This window comes from Gobio gobio (assembly GCF_949357685.1).
Source record: "Gobio gobio genome assembly, chromosome: 24".
Lineage (NCBI taxonomy): Eukaryota > Metazoa > Chordata > Actinopteri > Cypriniformes > Gobionidae > Gobio > Gobio gobio.
The window spans coordinates 41939079-41965699 of NC_137120.1; the positions used below are offsets into that span (position 1 = coordinate 41939079).

Consider the following 26621-nt stretch of genomic DNA (forward strand, 5'->3'; position numbering starts at 1 on the left):
TTCACCAAGTACAACATGTTCCTGGAACATCATTCCAATCAAACGATCAGGATTTGAGGGACGAGTTTAGGCTTACAACCAGGGTTAGGTGCTTTTACGTCAGTGTTATTCATTTCCCACTGATTTTAGGGATAACTTATGAGTAGGGTTAGGTTTAGGGGTAGGGATAGGACAACATTCTCAGACAGGAAAGTTGTTCCAGGATCAGGATGTTGTTCCAGGGGCAGTCTAATGGTTAGAGAGTCAAGACTGGTAACCCGAAGATTGTGGGTTTGATACTCGATACTGGCAGGAAATGACTGAGGTGCCCTTGAGCAAGGCATCTAACCTCCAGTCGCTCCCCAGGCGCCACAGCAAAATGGCTGCCCACTGCTCCGAGTTTGTGTGTGTGTGTGTGTGTGTGTGTGTGTTCACTACTCACTACTCCTAATGTGTGTGCACTAACTTTGATGGGTTAAATGCAGAGGACAACTTCCAATTATGTGCTTACAATACTTGGCCTTTCTTTCACAAAATATGTTGACCCAGGAACACGTTGAACTCTGCAAAATCTGGACCTGTAAAAGCCTGAACTTACTTTTCGGGGACTTGTATAACATTTCCAAACAAAAGTAATAAGCCCAGAAACACACTCTAACTGTGTGTTCACACCGCCGCCAGCGAGGGCGTCAAAATTCGCTCTGGATTCGTGGACGCACTGAGGCCGATCGCATGTTTGGTCTGTTTTTAACTTTATTGAAAGGATCCAAAGCAAAGAATCATGTTGATCGGCATTTGTGCTGACACAAGTAGGGTATAACCGTATAAGTTAACCTCATGAAATCATTTAAATGTGAAAGTAAAAAAAAACCTGATCGATGGAAAGAACTTAATTATAGTTACATGTTTACTAACGAAATAAACCAATTAAAAGCCATTTGTGTGGTGTGGCTTTTGTGTTTATGGTTAAGTTTCAACATCAGTTTGCTAGACTTGGGATTTAATTACCATTAACATTAATTTGTGTGCAGCCTACATTACAAAACCTGTCCTGGCTGAAGTGCAGCATTAATGCAATTGGTCAAATCGGTGTTGTTTTGAGCAAATTAATTGCATTCCCGCTGAAAAACAAGCGTTTTAGAGTGAAAATGTTGACTATAAATAGTGCCGAGCACCTTCTTATCAAACCCTCTCCTCCATTTTGCTTGGGAACTAATGTGGTGGGAACCAAAGTTTACAGGACAGCGTTCTCTGGGATCCTCTCAAGCGGAGCACTTCTACATTCCCATTGGTTGCCACCGAACCGCGTCATTGCTCATTACCATAAAGTTGACCTAATGTCAACTCTCCTCAACGCCCAAATCGTCCAAGATGCACTGCTCTCGCCGGCTCCCATTGAAAATGAATGCTTTCCGGCCACTTTGACGCTCTCGCCGGCGGCGGTGTGAACGCACAGTAAAGCAAGTACACAAACACAACACATAAGTTTGATAAAAGCATTGCAACCACTACCATAACTTGTGTTCTTCCATGTAACAGAACTTAGAAATCTATCAAGGGATACAGTCATGTTCAATTTATCCTCAGACTGTTAATCCTCAATGACGAAAGTTGACCAAGGCTGTGTCCCAATCCAAAGGCTGCATCTATGGAGTGAATTTTGTGCCATAATTAAACAAACGAATCCAGCATTTTGCAAACAAACACGATCTGCTTTGCAAAGGAAAACTCGACTCGCAAACAAACAGAAAGCAATTTGCAAATACAAAGGTCAGTTTGAGCGAAAACGCAGAGGAGTAACAAATATATGTACTGGGTTTTGCAAATAATAAATGAGTGAGTAAATGACATCATATTTCACAAATAAATACAAACGATCCTACAAATTGCATGTAACCTTTGAACAAATACCAAATCTAGTCCATACAAATACCTGTCAATTACAATCTCTCAGCTTAATTTTCTCACAAATGCAGTTTGCGCAGATTTTCTCACAAATGCAGTTTGCGCAGATTTTCTCACAAATGCAGTTTGCGCAGATTTTCTCACAAATGCAGTTTGCGCAGATTTTCTCACAAATGCAGCAACGTCCTCTTCCAAAACAGCAGATTTCAGGCATGTAATAATTAATTCATCTCAAAATTGAGTTTGATACACAATAGTGAACTTGCAATACAGTACAATACACCCTCAATACTTTGAACAAATCAAAAATAGTTCAAATGGTAGGCTATAGTTTTTAATTATTACTTAGTTATTACTAACACAGTTCATTTAAGTGCTAAATTTGATATTGCATCAGATATGAACTTATAGGCTGGGCTTGGTCCGTCTCCCCCGGGAAATGGTGACAGCAGAAAATAAATATTCATAATTCTGCTTATAATATAGCTTACTCTGCTTAAAATATATTTTATTTTTAATTTATTAAACATATTTAATAAAAAATGAAAGCTCAAAAGTGTGCCCTTCAGGATTTACTCATTATTTGCAACTGCATGTCAACTAACTCTCAACACAGGATTTAATTTGGATGGTTTGTATTTATTTGTGAAATATGATGTACGCTCACTCATTTATTATTTGCAAAACACAGTACACATATTTGTTACACCTTTGCATTTTCGCTCAAACTGACCTTTGTATTTGCAAATCGCTTTCTGTTTGTTTGTGAGTCGAGTTTTCCTTTGCAAAGCAGATCGTGTTTGTTGGCAAAATGCTGGATTTGTTTGTTTAATTATGGCACAGAATTCACTCCATATGCATCCTTCGAAGGCCACAGCGGTCGGACTAAGCGTTGTTAAATTGGTCGGTCTACGGAGGACTGTTGTTATCGTCTAGCCACCGTGACGGTATATAAATCACTTAAAAAGTAAAGTAGCCAAGTAAGGTTATTAACTTTTTTTAAGAGAGCATAACTTTTGCGGCCGGAAATGCAAATTCACACCTGGGGCCGGATTCACAAAACATTCTTTAAGAATGAAATTATTCTTAACTGCCAATTTCTTCTTATTTTCTAACTTAAGAAAAAATATAAGCATATTTTGTATTCCCAAAAACTTTTCTTAAGAATGTTCTTATCTTTTTTCTTATGATTGTTCTTAAGATAAAATTTAATTAGTATTCATATTCACGAAAAGAATGTTCTTTAAAATCATCGTAAATAACTTCTTAAAGTTAGGATAACCTCCAACCTTAAATCTTAAATACCAATACTACTGTTAATGTGTCACAAATTGTAGTTTTAAGACTTTTTCAGGTGAGAATGTATTTGTTTAAAGATTAAATCTGTGGTTTATTTATAAAGAGCGCGCCTATTTTACAATTTTATCTGCTGTTTGTGGAGTTGTGAGCTCCAGTGGATCAGCGGTGTTCATCGCTCGTTAACCCCGGCGAGAGCAGCCTTACCTCGGCCAGTCCTTCTGCCGCTGGCTCTGATGTCTCGGAGATAAGATTCGTCTTGTGTAGATCTAACGGCTGATCTTTGGTACCCGAGCAGCGTTCTTGATAAACGACTAGGCTCTTATAAAATAACGATTTTACAGACACGGCACATTAAAGGGTTAGTTCACCCAAAAATGAAAATTCTGTCATTAATGACTGAGCCTCATGTCGTTGGACACCCGTACGACCTCCGTTCATCTTCAGACACAAATGAAGATATTTTAGTGTAAATCTGATGCTCTGAAAGGCCTCCATTGGCTCAACTTTACACTCTCAAGACCCTTAAAAGACACTAAAGACGTCGATACAAAGTCCATCTCACTACAGCGGCTCTACAATAACTTTATGAATTGATGAGAATAGTTTTTGCGCGCAAAAAACCCCAAAATAACGACTTTACAGTAATGACCGATTTCAAAACACCGCATCATGAAGCTTCGAAGCGTTATGAATCAGCGAGTCGAATCATGTTTCGGATCGCGTGTCAAACCGCCAAACTGCTGAAATCACGTGACTTTGGCGATTCAAACCGCTGAATCGACTCACTGATTCATAACGCTCCAAACCGCTGAATCGACTCACTGATTCATAACGCTTCGAAGCTTCATGATGCTGTGTTTTGAAATCGTCATCACTATATAAGTCGTTATTTAGGGTTTTTTTGCGCACAAAAACTATTCTCATCGCTTCATAAAGTTATTGTAGAACCACTGTAGTGAGATGGACTTTGTAACGACGTCTTTAATACCTTTTAAGGGTCTTGAGAGTGTAAAGTGCATTGAGCCAATGGAGGCCTTTCGGAGCCATCGGATTTCAACTAAAATATCTTCATTTGTGTTCCGAGGATGAACGGAGGTCTTACGGGTGTCGAACGACAAGAGGGTAAGTAATTAATGACAGAATTTTCATTTTTGGGTGAACTAACCCTTTAAAAACACGACAATGAGTGACTTACTCACATCAAGCCAGTCACAACAAAAATAGTCTGCACTTATTATGATATCTATGGTAATCTGCAGGAAGCGTAAAAAGACGGGCTTTGGGGTGTTTTTCATTCAGCGAGTCTTCAGTAAGACCTTTCAATAAAATAACACCAAATAACACCTTTTATTTTCTTCTTAAGTAAAAAAATTAAGATGTTCTTAAGAAAATATTTGAGAACTTCTTAAGAATTTTTCAAGAATTGCACTTCAAGACGAACTTCTTAGAATTTATCTTAATAATTTTCTTAAGCAGATTTTCGTGAATCCGGCCGTGAAGAGGGCGTTTACACAGAACGACTCACGATTGTTCTCAATATGGGGACGAGAGAGACCTGTCGGTCAATAAATGGGAAAACAAAGTAACTTGCGCTACTTTTTTGAAAAAGTAATTAAGATATTTTGTTGTAAATTTAAAAGTAATGCGTTACTTTACTAGTTACTTGAAAAAGTAATCTGCTTATGTAACAAAGTAGATATTTGCACTGTTGAAACCCAATTCTTGCGTTTAAAAGTGTAATTCTGCAATTTCTCAACAAAAAAAAACGACTGGCGCGCAATGAATTCTGGGGTAGGCAAGGCTGCGAAGGATCCATCTTTAGTATCCTTTATTTCACAGGACGCATTTGGAAGAGCCTTCTAATTGGGACATCCTTTGTGACGCAATCGAATGAGCCTTTCGAAGGATGCAGCACCAAAGGAAAAACATGGACTGTATCCTCGATAGAGCACCCCTTGTGGCAACAATGAGAATGCAACAACTACTGGCATTGCACATTTCAGGATGCAATTAAGCTTGATATTAAGCATAGCAGAAACAAAAACAGAAGTTTATGAGAACTAACCTGCTCTCAAAAATTACGTCCGAAGACAAACTGGAATCAACTTGAGTTTGCACCTGCAAAAAAAGGACCAGTGTTCTTGTTTTTGCTCACACCACTATATTAATTTCTTCATTGTGTTCTATCACAAACCAACCTGCGGGACGAGCTCACAAGCTGAGCTGTAAACATCATAGCATCTCTGGGTAAGTGTAGAATCCACATGAGTTAATATCTCTTTGGTAATAAAAGCTTTTTCTTTACAAGTTATTTCTGAAAGGGAGATGAAAAGTAAAAGTTATTCATCAGTCACTGGAGTTTTATATGCACAGCAAACACATTTTATTTGTTTAAGGATGAGTTCACTTCAAAATGAACATCTCCTGATGATTCCTCTCCTCATGTCATCCCAGATGTTCATGTGTTTCTTCCTTCAGTTTTTTGAGGATCACTCCAGGATTTTTCTGCTCATAATGGACTTCAATGGGAACCAACGGCTGAAGGTCCAAATCACTGCAGTTTCAGAGGCTCTGACCAATCCCAGACGAGGAATAGAGTCTGATCTAGACAAACCATCGCCACATTTACAACACACACACACATTTATACACTTTAACCTCTAATGCTCATCTGGAGCTGCTCTGAGACACACCACGGGTTGAGCAATCAGGCCAGAAAGGTCACGTGATGCAGGCGGAAGTGCCGCCCCTGTGTTTACAAAGACTAACACACACACATCCTTTAGCAGAAACACTCCATCTCCAACTTCACCATCGTCCCACATCGCCGCTCAACCTTTTTCTGCTGAAGATGTTTGATGAGTTTGGTTCCATCGCCTCTGGCTTTGCTCAGTTCGGGACACTAAATATTCCACTATATCACAGATCAGCTCATTTCAATTATCATAAAGTCATAATTAAGATAAAATGTTGAAAATATGAGTTTAAAAGTCCTCATTATTAGATAAAAAGTCAAAAATATGAATTTAAAAGTCCTCATTATTAGATAAAAAGTCAAAAATATGACATGCTTAGTCATAATTATAAGATAAAATGTTGAAAATATGATTTTAAAAAGTCCTCATTATTAGAAAAAGTCAAAAATATGACATGCTAAGTCATAATTATAAAATAAAATGTTGAAAATATGAATTTAAAAGTCCTCATTATTTGATTAAAAGTAAAAAAATACGTCATGTTAAGTCAAATTTAAGAGATAAAATGTTGAAAATATGATTTTAAAAGTCCTCATTATTAGATAAAGAGTCATAAATATGACATGCTAAGTCATTGTGAGATGAACAGCTGAAATTATCACTTTAAAAAATTCTGAGATAAAAATTCTACATTTTGGATTTAAAGCAAAAATTATGACTTAAAAATCTAAATTATGATTAAAAGTCCTAATTATGAGATAAGCTGAAATTAGTCTAAATTATGACAAACACACTATGGGCCCTATTTTAACGATCTGAAACGCAAGTGTCAACGCGCGAAGCGCAAGTAACTTTGTGGGCGGGTCTCGGCGCTGTTGCTATTTTCGCGGCGGGATAAATGGCTCTTGCGCCCGGCGCAAATCTCAAATGGGTTGGTCTGAAGTAGCTTCATTATTCATAGGTGTGGTTTGGGCGTAACGTGAATAAACCAATCCGAGCGTCATCCAACATTCCCTTTAAAAGCAGGTGCGCAAGTTCCATTATGGATTGCTATTATTATGGCGTATTTACCAGGCGCACGCCAGGAGCGGTTCACAGCCGAGGAGACTAATGTGCTTGTAAGAGCAGTGAAAGACAGAGAAGTGAAGTTGTAATGTTGTACATTATGGTAAAGGTGATTTCACAGTCTTTTTTTTTTTTCAGTCTTTCAGTTTTTTCAGTTTTTCAGTCGATTTTTTTTCCTGGTTCTTGACGGACAAACCAATTTGTCAGATGTCCTTAAATACATATATGTCTTGCCACTATTGGGCAAACAGGTCTTATCCTTAATTATTACAATTAGCCTGAATCATTTGTAAGCTAGATTTATGCCTATTTTTTCACATCTTCGTGGCACACCACAATGATTTCCGTCATCTCATGTGTTAATATTTTTTTAGTGTAACAATTTATGATTTGCAAAAATAACTGTTGCATCTGTGTAGGTTACATGAGCAAAGTGTATGCGCGTTGTGCACGCTATACATTATGGTCAAGCATGCGCCCTTAAAATAGCATAATGAACAACGCGCAACGCGCCACTGACTTTAGACTAGGTTTTTCCTGGTCAGTGGCGCAATTGTTTAATGGAACAGCAAAATAGCACCAGGGATTGTTTGCGCCGGAACACGCCTCCTTTTTTGCGCTGAACCGCCCAGGCAGCGCAAGTTCATTCACTAGTTTAGCGACGTGATTCTGTGGAGGGAAAAGCGCGCTTTGCGCGGGTGCAAAATAGGAATGACACATGCGTCGGTGTACAAAGTCAATTGCGCTGGGTGCAAGATAGGGCCCTATGACATTTAAGAGATGAAATCATGCTTGTTATTTATAAATGCGCTTTTCATTTTTTGATTCACACTTATGATAATATTTACATTAGTTATCATTGTGCAATATATTTTTTTACATGCGTTTTTACATTTTGAAATCAGTTTCTTAGAAATTAAAAATTAAATGTAAATTAAAAAAAGAAATTAAACTTTGTAAACACAGGGGCGGCACTTCCGCCTACATCACGTGACCTTTCTGGCCTGATTGCTCAACCCGTGGTGTGTCTCAGAGCAGCTCCAGATGAGCATTAGAGGTTAAAGTGTATAAATGTGTGTGTGTGTTGTAAATGTGGCGATGGTTTGTCTAGATCAGACTCTATTCCTCGTCTGGGATTGGTCAGAGCCTCTGAAACTGCAGTGATTTGGACCTTCAGCCGTTGGTTCCCATTGAAGTCCATTATGAGCAGAAAAATCCTGGAGTGATCCTCAAAAAACTGAAGGAAGAAACACATGAACATCTGGGATGAGGAGATCATCCTTTAAGCGTCAGGACTGTCACACACACCATCAGACATCAGTTGATCTAATGATGTGGAGTCAGATGACAAACAACAAAATCAAAGTAAAACTAATTAAATAACACACAAAAAAGCAGTTTTTAAACAGAAATGAAAGGTCCTGATAATATATACATGATTTCGAATCCCAGATTACAATATTACTCCATTCATTATTTGAGAAAACAATGTTTAATCACATTTTATAGGCGTGCGCAAGCGTGAATATTCAGATGCCGCTGGCAGAAATAGAACGTCTAATCAAAAGCAGCGAGGCTGTTGCTTAGTAACTAACACTCAAGAGACAAATATGGAGATCATATGCTTTATCAATCAAGCCCAATCGGCATTAGAGCAACAAATGCAAATGAACCCGCACAAAACCCAGCGATTGGGCTCATCTGACTCCGCTCAGGCGACGGACGCCTGCTATATCAACTCAAGGCAAAGTTATGAGAAAAATCAGAGCGGATGAAATCTGATTTATTTCTCCTGCGGTGCAGAAACGGGCGAAACATGATTATGACCATGAGATGCAATAAGTCAGAATGCAGGAGTAACTGAAGAATGAAATGAGATTTAGAAAACTGGGCTTTTCTTATAAATAACAATTCAGAAGCTTCACATTATTCATTTACAATCATCATGTAATGAAGAAACAATATTTTTTAAGCATGTGATATTAAAAAGTGCAGGAAATATGTGACGCCAAAACAGAGAAATAACGTCATCAGAGGGACGTTTTTTTAGGTTTAAAGGTGAAGTGTGTAATTTTCATGTCAATAGAGGGACGTCATGTGACCCATTCTGTTTACACGGCACACTTTAAGCCTAAATCTGTGTAAACCTCACTCCTCTGATCTCGAGATGCGCTAGTGACTGACTCTAGGGGTTGCAGCCTTTATCTGCTGTTAGAGCGTCTGACTCTCATGCGGGCGGACCCGGGTTCGAGTCCCGCTTGGAGAGGGTGGTTCAAACAGGACGGGTTACATGGTGCCGTGACCCCGAGGTTATTATAGTTTTGCATTTTTCATTATTTTTATTTTTATTTCATTTTGACTTTTTGTTTTCAAATTCAGTTTAGTTTTAATTAGTTGTTAACCCTCTGGTGCTCTTCGTTTAGGGGTTGCATTGGTACACCTAAAAATTAAACTTCCTCCACCCCAGTAAAACCAATGCAATTTATTTTTCTTCAATAATATTTTTTCTTTTTAATCTTGTATTTTGAGATGATTTGATGTTTTTTTTTTATATTTATGCAATAATTATGGTCTATTTTTGCCATTGAAAATTATACACATTTTTTTTATTTTAATTATTGCAGTATTTCAGGTTAAAATAGAGACTAGGCCTTCAACATATTTTTTTTAAGGCAGATTAGCGCCTCTTTTGGAATTATTTAAGAAATCCTGCAACCATGTGTGTAACCACTAGAGGTCTCTATGGAGAGGCTTGAGAATTCACTAGTTCTCTTTTGAACACATTTAATTATTTTTTTTGTTGTTGATGGATTTGAATATATATTTAAAAAATCTCAAGACTATTTATTATAAAGTTTTAGTTTTTTTGGGGGGGTAGAAATATAGATTTTTTTTTCTGTGAATTTGTGTTTTGCAGATTTCTCATTAATTTCCTATGCTGGTCATTTTTGACCGAAGAGCACAAGTGGGAGTATTTTTTTTACACTTACACAGTTCTCAATGCTTGGGTTTGCATGTAGGGACCCTCATTATGCTACCGTGTTAGTGTGAGGCTATTTTGAGCCTTGTTAGTGGTCTTAACTAGCAATTTAATTCCACTTATTCAATGCCCCATATACTAGCGTTATAAGCTAATCTGATTTTAGAGATAAAAATCTTTACATTCGATTTTCATGAAAACGCATCCCAGAGAACGATCTACTCGATAAGCATGTGTTAATTAAATGAGTTGTCCTTTAAAAGCGCTGAAAATAACAATCATAAAGTCCAGACAGATGCAGTTGTAACATAAATATTTTATTTTTGGATGTAATGTTTGTGCACATGCGTGGCATGACATCAGCTGATGCTGTCTTTAGCTTCGAATCAATAAAAAATACAATTATTTTAGTGCTTGATTATTTTTTTATTCCATAAAATGTTATTACAGATTAATAAACTGTATATAAAAGTATTTAATTTACAAGTGTCATGCTTGTGCTTCGACATCATTAATGCTTTTATTATTCAGAAAAAGAGGTAACTATTTATTTGTGTATTCTACTTTGCATTTTATTACTATAACAATAGCGCCCGCACTAAATAGGCTATATAAGATTCTAGCGGGCGGGCACTAGGACCCGGAGGAGCTTCAGCTGCTGTGCGCGCGCTAGAGAGTGTGGAGACGCGATTGGGCTAGTTTTGGGCTAGTTTTGGGCTAGTTTTGTTGTGAAAACCTGGCAATCCTGCGTTGATTCACAAATTCAAGGCAGCATTTAAAAACTGTCAATATAAATCATCATATGTGCAATGCATTTGCTTGTTTTCACTTGAAGAATGAGCACAGGGCTGACGTGATCTTATCGCTATAGCAGTCCTTGCACACTCAGGTGAGTTATTGCAGGCTCACATCAACACGTTATCATATCGGCATCATTTTTCATATCGGCCGATTCCGATGTGCTGATAATATCGTGCATCTTTACATGCAGACAAAACCAGTTTGGGGGCGGGACTACTTGCTTATCCGACCAATGACAGACAGGAGTGTTTGAGAAACCTTGAAATGACACACTTCCCCTTTAAAGGGTTAGTTCACCCAAAACTGTAAATTGTGTCATTAATGACTGAGCCTCATGTGGTTGGACACCCGTCAGACCTCCGTTCATCTTCAGACACAAATGAAGATATTTTAGTGTAAATCTGATGCTCTGAAAGGCCTCCATTGGCATTCAGTACATTTATACTCACAGGCAGTGTTGGGGGAAACGCATTACAAGTAACTTGAGTTGCGTAATAATATTACTTTTTTCAAGTAACTAGTAAAGTAACGCATTACTTTTCAAATTTACAACAAAATATCGGAGTTACTTTTTCAAAAAACGCAAATTACTTTCACATTAATTTGACTGACAGCTCTCCTGCCCCCATGTTGAGAAGAATAAGTGCAGAGGCGTTCCAGACTAAATGTGAGCATTTATTTAACTCACCAAAGATTCTGTCCTCCTCAAAATGAATAAAATCAGTCAAATGCAAAATCAAAGTACTACGCAAACCTCCAATAATTAAATGTTAAATAAAAAAACTATTTTTATGCATAATCTACCTTTATATTTAATTGATCAATGTCTTGCTGCTGACCTTTGATGATGAAAATTACTCGATTTTTGTTTCTCTCCTGCATCCTATTCTACCGTTATCCAGAATGGCAGCAGAGCTAAACAAAACAAAAACAAGCCCAGCCCAGGTGAGAAAAAGTAACGCAAAATTAACGTAACGCATTACTCTTCTTAAAAAGTAACTAAGTAACTCAATTATTTACTTTTTAACGGAGTAATGCAATATTGTAATGCATTACTTTTCAAAGTAACTTTCCCCAACACTGCTCACAAGACCCATAAAAGGCACTAAAAACGTCGTTACAAAGTCTATCTCACCACAGTGACTCTACAATAATTTTACGATGCGACGACAATAGTTTTTGTGCGGAAAAAAACAAACAAAATAACACCTTTATCCAGCTTGTTCTTGTCTTCCGTGTGTGTCTCCACGACGCATGCGTGAGAATATGACGCAGATCCGGCGTTCGGACACATGACCCAGAAGAGATTTGTTTACGAGCAGAGGAAGACGCGCGTATCTCAGCTGTTGAATTCTACACTGATCGTGCTTTAGGTCTCGCTGTAGTTCTCAAAATGGGGCTAAAGTGGCATTTCATGGATTCCCGAACGCCGGATCTGCTCATATTCTCACGCATGCGTCGTGGAGGCACACACGGAAGACAAGAACAAGTTGGATAAAGGTGTTATTTAGATTTTTTTTTGCGCACAAAAACTATTGTCGTCGCATCGTAAAATTATTGTAGAGTCACTGTGGTGAGATGGACTTTGTAACGGCGTTTTTAGTGCCTTTTATGGGTCTTGTGAGTGTAAATGTACTGAATGCCAATGGAGGCCAATCTGAAGCCTTTCTCAGCATCAGCTTTACACTAAAATATCTTCATTTGTGTCTGAAGATGAACGGAGGTCTGACGGGTGTCCAACCACATGAGGCTCAGTCATTAATGACACAATTTACATTTTTGGGTGAACTAACCCTTTAACTCCCCGTCTGAGTTTCCCCCCCTCGTCCGAGCAGCGCGATACATACATGATTACCTTGACTGGAGCAGGTGGAGCGGGTGGAGCGGGACAGAGAGGGGGAGGAAGAGGAGGAAGAGGAGGGCGGCGCGGCGAGAGAGGACGAGGAGGACTGCGGCGCGCCCGCGGCCTGGACATCACCCACCTGACAACAATAACATCAGGCTTCTCTTTAGCCACAAGCACAACCAGGACCCCTGGAGGTCCATATAAAGGGTGCGAGGAATCATAAACGCCGTAACGCTTGACCACATGTCCAAACCAGAGCCACCAGCCAGAGACTGAGATCTCATTGGTCCAAATATCGTCAGGTTGAATGTGAATTTAACAGAACATTTCGCTTTCAATGTGAACAAAAGCTTAGCTCAAAGCGTCATGCCTGGTTAGGACATGAGAGATTCAGCACACACACAGACATTAGCTCATGTTATTTCAGAATCACCGTAATTAAGTCTAATTTTACTTTTTGTGACGACAAAACAACCGAAACTGGAGGAAAATCTAGTCAGAGATTAGCATTAAAAGAACACGCCACTATTTTAGCTCATTCTCCGACTCCCCTAGAGTTAAAAAGTTGAGCGATCTCCTGGTCTAGCACTATTAGCATAGCTTAGCATAGATCATTGGATCTGATTAGACCGTTAGCATCTCTCTTGATATGATATTCCGCAGCGGCTGAAAATAGTCCCAGTCTGCGGGGTCTTAAATTCTGTTTTAGGTCTTCAATATCGGGGTCTTAATTTTCCTACGTCCATGTATCGCTGCTTCTAATGCTCACTGAAATCCTGCAGCACTTTACAATGTTTTATTTTATTCTGTGGTACTTTCGCTAGTCCAAATATAATTTGCTGTATTATCGCTACAAATGAGACCAACATGCAGCTTCTACTGCAGCCAATCAGCTTTAGTGTTATTGGAGTAGTGTTGTCAAAAATATCGATATCAATAATATCTGAAACGATACGATACTCATTTTCTACAGTATCGATATCAGCCGCTCTCCTCAATCTTTAATGGATTCATCTCTATTTCATTTTTTACAATGAAGATTATCAAATGTTATTTTAAAATAGATTACTTCGTTTTTTTATTCAGTTTCTTACCTGAAGAAATAAAGCAGTCGATTTCATTTGTGTATTTATTCGTGCTATTGTTTGTCATTTGTTTAGTTGTTCTTATTTTATTAAATTTAATTTGAAATCAAGCTTCCTTGTGCTGTGTGCGAGCTATTGCAACACAATTCGTTAGCAAATATTAGTGAGATAATTGTATTGGTAATTGATCAACGTTTATATATGAGGAAAAGCTTAATCATATAAAGTGATCTCTTCAGAAGAAATGTTTAATTGCCTAGACTTTCAATAGACAGACTGAAAAAAAGAAATTATAATACAAATATCTATTTGACAGTATATGCAGCGATTTTCCCCCGTGGTATCAAATATCGATACTTTTTTAGGTATCGAATAATATCGATACTTTTTTAGGTATCGAATAATATCGTTACTTTTTTAGGTATCGAATAATATTGTTAATTTTTTAGGTATCGAATAATATCGTTACTTTTTTAGGTATCGAATAATATCGTTACTTTTTTAGGTATCGAATAATATCGATACTTTTTTAGGTATCGAATAATATCGTTACTTTTTTAGGTATCGAATAATATCGTTACTTTTTTAGGTATCGAATAATATCGATACTTTTTTAGGTATCGAATAATATAGATACTTTTTTAGGTAGCGAATAATATCGTTACTTTTTTAGGTATCGAATAATATCGATACTTTTTTAGGTATTGAATAATATAGATACTTTTTTAGGTATCGAATAATATCGTTACTTTTTTAGGTATCGAATAATATAGATACTTTTTTAGGTATCGAATAATATAGATACTTTTTTAGGTATCAGATAATATCGATACTTTTTTAGGTATCAAATAATATCGATACTTTTTTAGGTAGCGAATATCGAAGCTAGATATACCAGTATCGTAACAACACTATATTGGCGTCTCTTTCGGATTGTACCACAGACACATAAAACAGATTTTATCCTAATAGTCGTCCAGTTTTTCATGTTTCTGCGATTGCTAAATACAACGAAAAATCAACATGCATTTTTTTGAGATCCTGCATTATTCCTAAAGCAAAATAAACAAGATTTATGTGTTTTGTTTGTTCTATTGTCACATGTGACTATTGTGCATCAAACATAACACATTATATGGTAAATGTGGTATCCGAATTATGTAAAAAAAATGCTAATTTCTGGAAATTACCAACACAAAAAGTATTTTTGATCTCAAAATAACACAAAAAAAGTTGCGAAATCCTGGTGGGATTGAGCTATGAGGAAGTGCAAGTTTATCGATTTGTTCATTTTGAATCATTTTGTGACTGAATTTCCTTTTATAGATCTTACATTTCATAATAGTCTCAAAAAGTCTTAAATTTGACTTGGTGAAACCTGCAGAAACCCTGTTTGAGAGAGATGCTAACGGTCTAATCAGATTCAATGATCTATGCTAAGCTGTGCTAAAAGTGCTAGCGCCAAAATGGATGAGAAAACGGTCAAACTCGACTGTTTGACTCTAGGGGAGTCGGAGAATGAGCAGAAATTGTGGCGTGTTCCTTTAAAAGAAAAACATTAAATATTTTCTGCTAATTCTTCCCAAACTGAACAGCTCTGATGTATTTTCCTGTCATTATAATTACGGTAATTCCGAGACATGAGCACAACATATATTACATTAGCACATGCAAAAGCCGTTGCATCAACAATAATCAGATTTATCATGTGTTTAGCAGGACTGCAGTCATGTGATATCCAGTATCAGAATCTGGCCAGGAGGAGGCGCCACAACGCATCACTGGAAAATGTGTGTGTTATGCAACAGAGGCGGACACACACACGTGCATCAGTGTGAGCGCATAAATCATCTGTTAGTTCTCATGGCTGGATATCAAGGTTAGCCCGACTCAAACCTAAAGGATCGTTTGAGAATAATAATGTGTCGCTCAGATGAAAGAAAGCCATCCGCACACCCCATAATCACATGACATCAGAAAACATTACATAACCGCTGGAATAATATCATTATTATTAATGTTCCTACTGAACAAAATCAAAACCGTCTAATAATAAATGCTAATAATAGTGATAACAACAGTAACATTATTTGATTATTACATTATTATGACCATAAAAGGAATATTCAACTAAACAAATAATAATAAATAATGCATTATAATAAAAGTTTCATTAAAAAAATACTAATAGGAATATTCCTACTGAACAAAATCAAAAGCGTCTAATAATAAATGCTAATAATAGTGATAACAACAGTAACATTATTTGATTATTATGACCATAAAAGGATTATTCAACTAAACAGTCTAATAATACATGTTCAAATAATAATAAATAATGTAATATAATAAAAATAATAAAGTATTCTCAGTTTCATTAAAAAATACTAATAGGAATATTCCTACTGAACGAAAGCAAACATCTGATAATAAAGTTTAAATTAATAATCATGTAAAATAATAATGTAATACAATAAAAGCAAAAAACTATTTTAATAAATAATCATAATATTAATACTAAAATTTATATTGCTACTGAACAAAAGCGTCTGATAATAAATGTTAAAATAATAATAATGTTAAGTAAAAACAATGTAATATAGTAAAAATAAAATAATCATCATGAAAAAAATTCTAAAAGGAATATTCTACTAAACAAAAGCAAAAGTCTGATAATACATTTTAAAATAATAGTAACATTAAATCATAATAAATTATAATTTTGCAATAATAATAACTATTATTATTATCATCATCATGAATAATTACTAAAAGGAATATTCTACTAAACAGTCTATTAATAAATGTTAAAATAATAATAATGTAATATAATAAAAATAATACATTATTATTATTATTATCATGACAAAATACTAAAATTAATATTCCTACTGAACAAAAGCAAACGTCTGATCATACATTTTAAAATAATAGTAACATTACATCATAATAAATAATAATTTTGCAATAATAATAATTATTATTATTATCATCATCATGAATAATTACTAAAAGGAATATTCTACTAAACAGTCTATTAATAAATGTTAAAATAATAATAATGTAATATAATAAAATAAAAATAATACATTATTATTATTATCATCATGACAAAATACTAAAATTAATATTGCTACTGAACAAAAGCAAATGTATGATCATACATTTTAAAATAATAGTAATAGTACAACATAAATAATAATTTTATAATAATTATCATCATCATGAAAAATTACAGAAATTAATTTTCCTACTAAAAAGCAAGTTTAATAATAATAATAATAATAGATGTTCAAATAATAACAATAATTAATTATGATAATGAAAAAAGAACTAAAAGGAATTTTCCTACTAAATAAAAGCAAAAAAGTCTAATAATAATAGTAATCGATTTCACTTATTTTTGCATAAAAAAACGAATATATAAATGTATAAAACACCTTTTTGCCGTTGTTGGCCATTCTGTCTTTGGCCACCTTGGCTTTGTGAATGGCTTTGAGCACCTCCACCGTGTCGAGCTCTTTCTCTGTGGTGATCGCTCCATCCAAACACACCTGCGGGACACAAGGGGAATTACATCTCCATCCTCTAAAACACCATCCTCTCAAACGCCATCCTCTCAAACGCCATCCTCTCAAACGCCATCCTCTCAAACGCCATCCTCTCAAACACCATCCTCTCAAACACCATCCTCTCAAACACCATCCTCTCAAACACCATCCTCTCAAACACCATCCTCTCAAACACCATCCTCTCAAACACCATCCTCTAAAACACCATCCTCTCAAACGCCATCCTCTCAAACGCCATCCTCTCAAACGCCATCCTCTCAAACACCATCCTCTCAAACGCCATCCTCTCAAACACCATCCTCTCAAACGCCATCCTCTCAAACACCATCCTCTCAAACACCATCCTCTCAAACACCATCCTCTCAAACACCATCCTCTCAAACACCATCCTCTCAAACACCATCCTCTAAAACGCCATCCTCTCAAACGCCATCCTCTCAAACGCCATCCTCTCAAACGCCATCCTCTCAAACGCCATCCTCTCAAACGCCATCCTCTCAAACGCCATCCTCTCAAACGCCATCCTCTCAAACGCCATCCTCTCAAACACCATCCTCTCAAACACCATCCTCTCAAACGCCATCCTCTCAAACGCCATCCTCTCAAACACCATCCTCTCAAACGCCATCCTCTCAAACGCCATCCTCTCAAACGCCATCCTCTCAAACGCCATCCTCTCAAACGCCATCCTCTCAAACGCCATCCTCTCAAACGCCATCCTCTCAAACGCCATCCTCTCAAACGCCATCCTCTCAAACGCCATCCTCTCAAACGCCATCCTCTCAAACGCCATCCTCTCAAACGCCATCCTCTCAAACGCCATCCTCTCAAACACCATCCTCTCAAACACCATCCTCTCAAACACCATCCTCTCAAACACCATCCTCTCAAACGCCATCCTCTCAAACGCCATCCTCTCAAACGCCATCCTCTCAAACGCCATCCTCTCAAACGCCATCCTCTCAAACGCCATCCTCTCAAACGCCATCCTCTCAAACGCCATCCTCTCAAACACCATCCTCTCAAACACCATCCTCTCAAACACCATCCTCTCAAACACCATCCTCTCAAACGCCATCCTCTCAAACGCCATCCTCTCAAACGCCATCCTCTCAAACACCATCCTCTCAAACACCATCCTCTCAAACACCATCCTCTCAAACACCATCCTCTCAAACGCCATCCTCTCAAACGCCCTCCTCTCAAACGCCATCCTCTCAAACGCCATCCTCTCAAACACCATCCTCTCAAACACCATCCTCTCAAACGCCATCCTCTCAAACGCCATCCTCTCAAACGCCATCCTCTCAAACGCCATCCTCTCAAACGCCATCCTCTCAAACGCCATCCTCTCAAACGCCATCCTCTCAAACGCCATCCTCTCAAACGCCATCCTCTAAAACGCCATCCTCTAAAACACCATCCTCTCAAACACCATCCTCTCAAACACCATCCTCTCAAACGCCATCCTCTAAAACACCATCCTCTCAAACGCCATCCTCTAAAACGCCATCCTCTCAAACGCCATCCTCTCAAACGCCATCCTCTAAAACGCCATCCTCTCAAACGCCATCCTCTCAAACGCCATCCTCTCAAACGCCATCCTCTCAAACGCCATCCTCTCAAACGCCATCCTCTCAAACGCCATCCTCTCAAACACCATCCTCTAAAACACCATCCTCTCAAACACCATCCTCTCAAACACCATCCTCTAAAACACCATCCTCTCAAACGCCATCCTCTCAAACGCCATCCTCTCAAACGCCATCCTCTCAAACGCCATCCTCTCAAACGCCATCCTCTCAAACACCATCCTCTCAAACACCATCCTCTCAAACGCCATCCTCTCAAACGCCATCCTCTCAAACACCATCCTCTCAAACGCCATCCTCTCAAACACCATCCTCTCAAACACCATCCTCTCAAACGCCATCCTCTCAAACGCCATCCTCTCAAACGCCATCCTCTCAAACGCCATCCTCTCAAACACCATCCTCTCAAACGCCATCCTCTCAAACACCATCCTCTCAAACACCATCCTCTCAAACACCATCCTCTCAAACACCATCCTCTCAAACACCATCCTCTCAAACGCCATCCTCTCAAACGCCATCCTCTCAAACGCCATCCTCTCAAACACCATCCTCTCAAACGCCATCCTCTCAAACACCATCCTCTCAAACGCCATCCTCTCAAACGCCATCCTCTCAAACGCCATCCTCTCAAACGCCATCCTCTCAAACACCATCCTCTCAAACGCCATCCTCTCAAACGCCATCCTCTCAAACGCCATCCTCTCAAACACCATCCTCTCAAACGCCATCCTCTCAAACGCCATCCTCTCAAACGCCATCCTCTCAAACGCCATCCTCTCAAACGCCATCCTCTCAAACGCCATCCTCTCAAACGCCATCCTCTCAAACGCCATCCTCTCAAACGCCATCCTCTCAAACGCCATCCTCTCAAACGCCATCCTCTCAAACGCCATCCTCTCAAACGCCATCCTCTCAAACGCCATCCTCTCAAACGCCATCCTCTCAAACACCATCCTCTCAAACGCCATCCTCTCAAACGCCATCCTCTCAAACGCCATCCTCTCAAACGCCATCCTCTCAAACGCCATCCTCTCAAACGCCATCCTCTCAAACGCCATCCTCTCAAACGCCATCCTCTCAAACGCCATCCTCTCAAACGCCATCCTCTCAAACGCCATCCTCTCAAACACCATCCTCTCAAACGCCATCCTCTCAAACGCCATCCTCTCAAACGCCATCCTCTCAAACGCCATCCTCTCAAACGCCATCCTCTCAAACGCCATCCTCTCAAACGCCATCCTCTCAAACACCATCCTCTCAAACACCATCCTCTCAAACGCCATCCTCTCAAACGCCATCCTCTCAAACGCCATCCTCTCAAACGCCATCCTCTCAAACGCCATCCTCTCAAACGCCATCCTCTCAAACGCCATCCTCTCAAACACCATCCTCTCAAACACCATCCTCTCAAACGCCATCCTCTCAAACGCCATCCTCTCAAACGCCATCCTCTCAAACGCCATCCTCTCAAACACCATCCTCTCAAACACCATCCTCTCAAACACCATCCTCTAAAACACCATCCTCTCAAACACACCATCCTCTCAAACACCATCCTCTCAAACACCATCCTCTCAAACACCATCCTCTCAAACGCCATCCTCTCAAACACCATCCTCTCAAACGCCATCCTCTCAAACACCATCCTCTCAAACGCCATCCTCTCAAACGCCATCCTCTCAAACACCATCCTCTCAAACACCATCCTCTCAAACACCATCCTCTCAAACACACCATCCTCTCAAACACCATCCTCTCAAACACCATCCTCTCAAACACCATCCTCTCAAACGCCATCCTCTCAAACGCCATCCTCTCAAACGCCATCCTCTCAAACGCCATCCTCTCAAACGCCATCCTCTCAAACACCATCCTCTCAAACGCCATCCTCTCAAACGCCATCCTCTCAAACGCCATCCTCTCAAACACCATCCTCTCAAACACCATCCTCTCAAACACACCATCCTCTAAAACACCATCCTCTCAAACACCATCCTCTCAAACACCATCCTCTCAAACACCATCCTCTCAAACACCATCCTCTCAAACACCATCCTCTAAAACACCATCCTCTCAAACACCATCCTCTCAAACACCATCCTCTCAAACACCATCCTCTCAAACACCATCCTCTCAAACACCATCCTCTCAAACACCATCCTCTCAAACACCATCCTCTCAAACACCATCCTCTAAAACACCATCCTCTCAAACACCATCCTCTAAAACACCATCCTCTCAAACACCATCCTCTCAAACACCATCCTCTCAAACACCATCCTCTCAAACACCATCCTCTCAAACACCATCCTCTAAAACACCATCCTCTAAAACACCATCCTCTCAAACACATTCAGACAGATGTGCTTAGGGCCTGTTCACACCAGGACGAGTGTCACGCGTGTTTAACACTAGCCCATATGTTTTTACAGTCTATGGCGTGAAAGCATCATTTAAAAAACGCCTTGGGTTGTTTTTTTTTGTTTTGACGCGGCGAGTTAAAAACTGTCCGACCAATGAGATCGGCGCTTTAGTTGATGTGTCTGGAGCTGCTGTAGTTACAGTGAAACACCACTTGGTGGCACTCAAGTACAAAACGCTCTTGCCGAACACACACTGATACGACGGAGAGGAAGTAGACAAAGAAGAAGATGAGCTGCTAATGCTGCTGGCCAGTTAGCTAAAGTGTATGAATGGTTTTAACCACAGATATCCATAATAAAGTCATCAGCTGCGGCCATCATGTCACAGGCCAGCTTTCTGGCGGCCATCTTGTCACAGGCTAGCTTTCTGGTGGCAATCTTGTCACAGGCCAGCTTTCTGGCGGCCATCTTGTCACAGGCTAGCTTTCTGGTGGCCATCTTGTCACAGGCCAGCTTTCTGGCGGCCATCTTGTCACAGGCTAGCTTTCTGGTGGCCATCTTGTCACAGGCTAGCTTTCTGGCGGCCATCATGTCACAGGCCAGCTTTCTGGCGGCCATCTTGTCACAGGCTAGCTTTCTGGTGGCCATCTTGTCACAGGCCAGCTTTCTGGCGGCCATCTTGTCACAGGCTAGCTTTCTGGCGGCCATCTTTTCACAGAACAGCTTTCTGGCGGCCATCTTGTCACAGGCCAGCTTTCTGGCGGCCATCATGTCACAGGCCAGCTTTCTGGCGGCCATCTTGTCACAGGCCAGCTTTCTGGCGGCCATCTTGTCACAGGCCAGCTTTCTGGCGGCCATCTTGTCACAGGCTAGCTTTCTGGTGGCCATCTTGTCACAGGCCAGCTTTCTGGCGGCCATCATGTCACAGGCCAGCTTTCTGGCGGCCATCTTGTCACAGGCTAGCTTTCTGGTAGCCATCTTGTCACAGGCCAGCTTTCTGGCAGCCATCTTGTCACAGGCTAGCTTTCTGGCGGCCATCTTGTCACAGGCCAGCTTTCTGGCGGCCATCTTGTCACAGGCCAGCTTTCTGGCGGCCATCTTGTTCCTGATGTAAGACGAGTGATCTGTACACAAATACTCTCATCTCGCTGAAATCTGGACGCATTTACAAATGGTTTGGTTTCTTACAAACGTTATTAACGTGGCTATAATTCTGAACAAATTATGAATAATTTTTCATAAGTATGCAGTGTCATAACTACATCTCTGACGTTTATAACAAACCAAACAGTTTGAAAATCGGTAGAAAATTGAGCAAGTTATGGTTATTTAAAAAGTGCACGCACCACTAAAACACAATGAGTGAGCGAGCTGAGTGAGACAAGATGGCCGCCAGGAGCGGACGTCAGCCTCCATTGGCCAGCAGCGGACGAGACATCTAGACTTTATTATGGATATCTATGGTTTTGGCAAACACGTAAATACTGTCTCTCTTCTTCTTCTGCGTGATAAGCGAGTGTCAAAAGCCTAAAGTGGTGCAGCGCCACCTTGTGGCTTAATTATGACTTAGCATGTCGTATTTTCGACTTTTTAATCTAATAATGAGGGCTTTTAAAATCATATTTTCAACATTTTATCTTATAATTATGACTTGGCATGTCATATTTTCGACTTTTTATCTAACAATGAGGACTTTTAAAATCATATTTTCAACATTTTATCTTATAATTATGACTTAGCATGTCATATTTTTGACTTTTTATCTAACAATGAGGACTTTTAAAATCATATTTTCAACATTTTATCTTATAATTATGACTTAGCATGTCATATTTTCGACTTTTTATCTAACAATGAGGACTTTTAAAATCATATTTTCAACATTTTATCTTATAATTATGATTTAGCATGTCATATTTTCGACTTTTTATCTAACAATGAGGACTTTTAAAATCATATTTTCAAAATTTTATCTTATAATTATGACTTAGCATGTCATATTTTCGACTTTTTATCTAACAATGAGGACTTTTAAAATCATATTTTCAACATTTTATCTTATAATTATGACTTAGCATGTCATATTTTCGACTTTTTATCTAACAATGAGGACTTTTAAAATCATATTTTCAACATTTTATCTTATAATTATGACTTAGCATCTCATATTTTTGACTTTTTATCTAATAATGAGGACTTTTAAAATCATATTTTCAACATTTTATCTTATAATTATGACTTAGCATGTCATATTTTCGACTTTTTATCTAACAATGAGGACTTTTAAAATCATATTTTCAACATTTTATCTTATAATTATGACTTAGCATGTCATATTTTCGACTTTTTATCTAACAATGAGGACTTTTAAAATCATATTTTCAACATTTTATCTTATAATTATGACTTAGCATGTCATATTTTCGACTTTTTATCTAACAATGAGGACTTTTAAAATCATATTTTCCACATTTCATCTCCTAATTATGACTTAAGCATGCCCGTTCACTCGCTGCATCGCCAGTGAAAATCGCTTGAGTGTGAACACAAAGACATAATGAAAAACGTCTCGAAACGCTGGCGATAATCGCCCCGGTGTGCTCAGGCCTTGAGGAAAACACCCAAGTGTGTGTGACGAGACTCTATACCTCCGAGGCGCGGTCGCAGAACTGGGCCAGGACTTTGGTCCTGTAATCTGGGATGATGCACATGGGGTTCTCAGCCAGAGCCAGCTTCTCCAGACAGGGAAGAGAGCTGATGTGTCTCATCTCATCCAGCTGCGCAAAACACAAGACTTGAACCAAGCCAATAACTGCACCAACAACACAGCATTCAGCAAATCACACACACACTACCTGTGCTAATCTGTTGCTGCTGAGGTCCAAGTTCACCAATGAGTAGAGTTTGCTGAGGCCGGAGAGCGTCTCCAGCTGATTCCCAGACAGATTCAGCGTCTTCACATTCCCCAGTTTAGTGTGGACACACTCCAGGACAGTGAGTTTGTTGAACGACAGATCCAGGTGAACCAGGTTATACAAATGCTGCCATGAGAAATGTACAAATTAATACATTAAAACTCTCTTTCTGTACTAAAGGATGAGTTCACTTCAGAATGAACATCTCCTGATGATTTATTCACCCCTATCCCAAAGATCATGTCTTTCTTTCTTCAAGTTTTTTTTTATTTTTAGGAAAACATTCCAGGATAATGGACTTCAATGTAGTGTTTAGATTCTCTGCCCGATCCCGAACTTGACCCTCGGGCCGATATTTCCCGCCACTATCCAAGCGTTTGTGTTTAATCATTACTTTATTAGCCTAATTGGGTGGGCAGAAAGCTATGCCATAATCAGAAATAATATATATATATATATATATATATATTTAGCAAATTAAAAACTAATGCTACAACTAAGAAACAAATGTGTAGAAAGTTGCACAAGTCAGGATTAGAGTTGTGTGTTAAACTCGCAGCACATGCGGTGATGAAGCGCCACATTCTGAACAGAACCTCCATCATCACGCTTTGCTTCAATATTTCTGTCCGTTTAAAAGTGGCCACTTCAAGCTTTCTCTCCTCATGTTTCTCATGTGTGTGAGGCTGAGTTTGGGTTTATTTATGAGACGTGTTCAAGAGCAATCGTGATCGCGCCAGCGCCTCATGTCACGATTATTGTCTGCTATATTCGCTTCTGATTTATTAAATCCAGGCGATTGGCTGATGAAACATTTATTAAAATTAAGACACAAAACCAAATTGACTTTAAAGAAAGACTTTCTACAAAACAAAACTCAATGAAGTGCTCAAAATCATCTCTGACCCACTCGCATCTTTGCACTTTTCATAATCAGATGAAATGTAAAAATAACATTATAATATTTAAACATAAATATGAAACAAAGTACATTGTTTAATGGCTACAACAAGTATAGTAGCTACAGTACAGATAAATATCATGAGTGGAGCGGATTATTGAGTGTCCGTCACACTGCTCCGCTTCGCACAGGCTCGTTCTCGTTAGAACGCACACGTATTAAAAAATGGTCGGCTTTAAATCGGGCTCAGGCTTGATTTTTTTGAGACTAATCGAAGCTCTACTTCAATGGGAACCAACAGCTGAAGGTCCAAATCACTGCAGTTTCAGAGGAAGGGCTTCAGAGGCTCTGACCAATCCCAGACGAGGAATAGAGTCTGATCTAGACAAACCATCGCCACATTTACAACACACACACACATTTATACACTTTAACCTCTAATGCTCATCTGGAGCTGCTCTGAGACACACCACGGGTTGAGTTTGGTGAGTTTGGTTCCATCGCCTCTGGCTTTGCTCAGTCAGGACACTAAATATTCCACTATATCACAGATCAGCTCATTTCAATTATCATAAAGTCATAATTAAGAGATAACATGTTGAAAATATTATTTTAGAAGTCCTCATTATTAGATAAAAAGTCAAAAATATGATTTTAAAAGTCCTCATTATTAGATAAAAAGTCGAAATACAACATGCTAAGTCATAATTATAAGATAAAATGTTGAAAATTATTTTTAAAGTCCTCATTATTAGAAAAAGTCAAAAATATGACATGCTAAGTCATAATGAAGAGATAAAATTTTGAAAATATGATTTTAAAAGTCCTCATTATTAGATAAAAAGTCAAAATATGACATGCTAAGTCAATTATAAAATAAAAAGTCAAAATTATGATTTTGAAAGTTCTCATTATTAGATAAAGAGTCATAAATATGACATGCGGAGTCATTGTGAGATGAACAGCTGAAATTAGGACTTTAAAAATTCTAATAAAATTTTTTTGGATTTAAAGTAAAAAATTATGACTTAAAAATCTAAATTATGATTAAAAGTCCTAATTATGAGATAAACACTCAGCAGAAAAAGGTTGAGCGGCGATGTGGGACGATGGTGAAGTTGGAGATGGAGTGTTTCTGCTAAAGGATGTGTGTGTGTTAGTCTTTGTAAACACAGGGGCGGCACTTCCGCCTACATCACGTGACCTTTCTGGCGTGATTGCTCAACCCGTGGTGTGTCTCAGAGCAGCTCCAGATGAGCATTAGAGGTTAAAGTGTATAAATGTGTGTGTGTGTTGTAAATGTGGCGATGGTTTGTCTAGATCAGACTCTATTCCTCGTCTGGGATTGGTCAGAGCCTCTGAAGCCCTTCCTCTGAAACTGCAGTGATTTGGACCTTCAGCCGTTGGTTCCCATTGAAGTCCATTATGAGCAGAAAAATCCTGGAATGATCCTCAAAAAACTGAAGGAAGAAACACATGAACATCTGGGATGAGATGAGGAGAGGAATCATCAGGAGATGTTCCTTTAAGTCCATCTTTAGACCACACACCTGCAGGTTCTCCACTAGAGATAACTCATTATGGCTCAGATCAAGAAATTCCACTCCAGGAATCAGTTT

The 26621-nt window shown here is 38.8% G+C and overlaps 2 protein-coding genes across 2 annotated transcripts in view; both read right to left on the bottom strand.

Moving 5' to 3' along the window:
* Positions 1 to 26621, bottom strand: part of LOC307120889 (uncharacterized protein) — a 678898-nt gene that overhangs the window by 189190 nt on the left and 463087 nt on the right. The gene's annotated exons all lie outside the window — the stretch shown is intronic.
* The window catches only part of nisch (nischarin), a 67834-nt gene that overhangs the window by 26273 nt on the left and 14940 nt on the right, over positions 1 to 26621 (bottom strand). The window contains exons 9-15 of the mRNA XM_079808057.1: positions 26553 to 26621; positions 24042 to 24227; positions 23835 to 23963; positions 17097 to 17210; positions 12581 to 12707; positions 5382 to 5497; positions 5249 to 5301 (exon numbers count right to left, since the gene is read on the bottom strand). Of these exons, the coding sequence (XP_079664183.1) occupies positions 5249 to 5301; positions 5382 to 5497; positions 12581 to 12707; positions 17097 to 17210; positions 23835 to 23963; positions 24042 to 24227; positions 26553 to 26621 (794 nt within the window). The remainder of the gene's footprint in view (positions 1 to 5248; positions 5302 to 5381; positions 5498 to 12580; positions 12708 to 17096; positions 17211 to 23834; positions 23964 to 24041; positions 24228 to 26552) is intronic.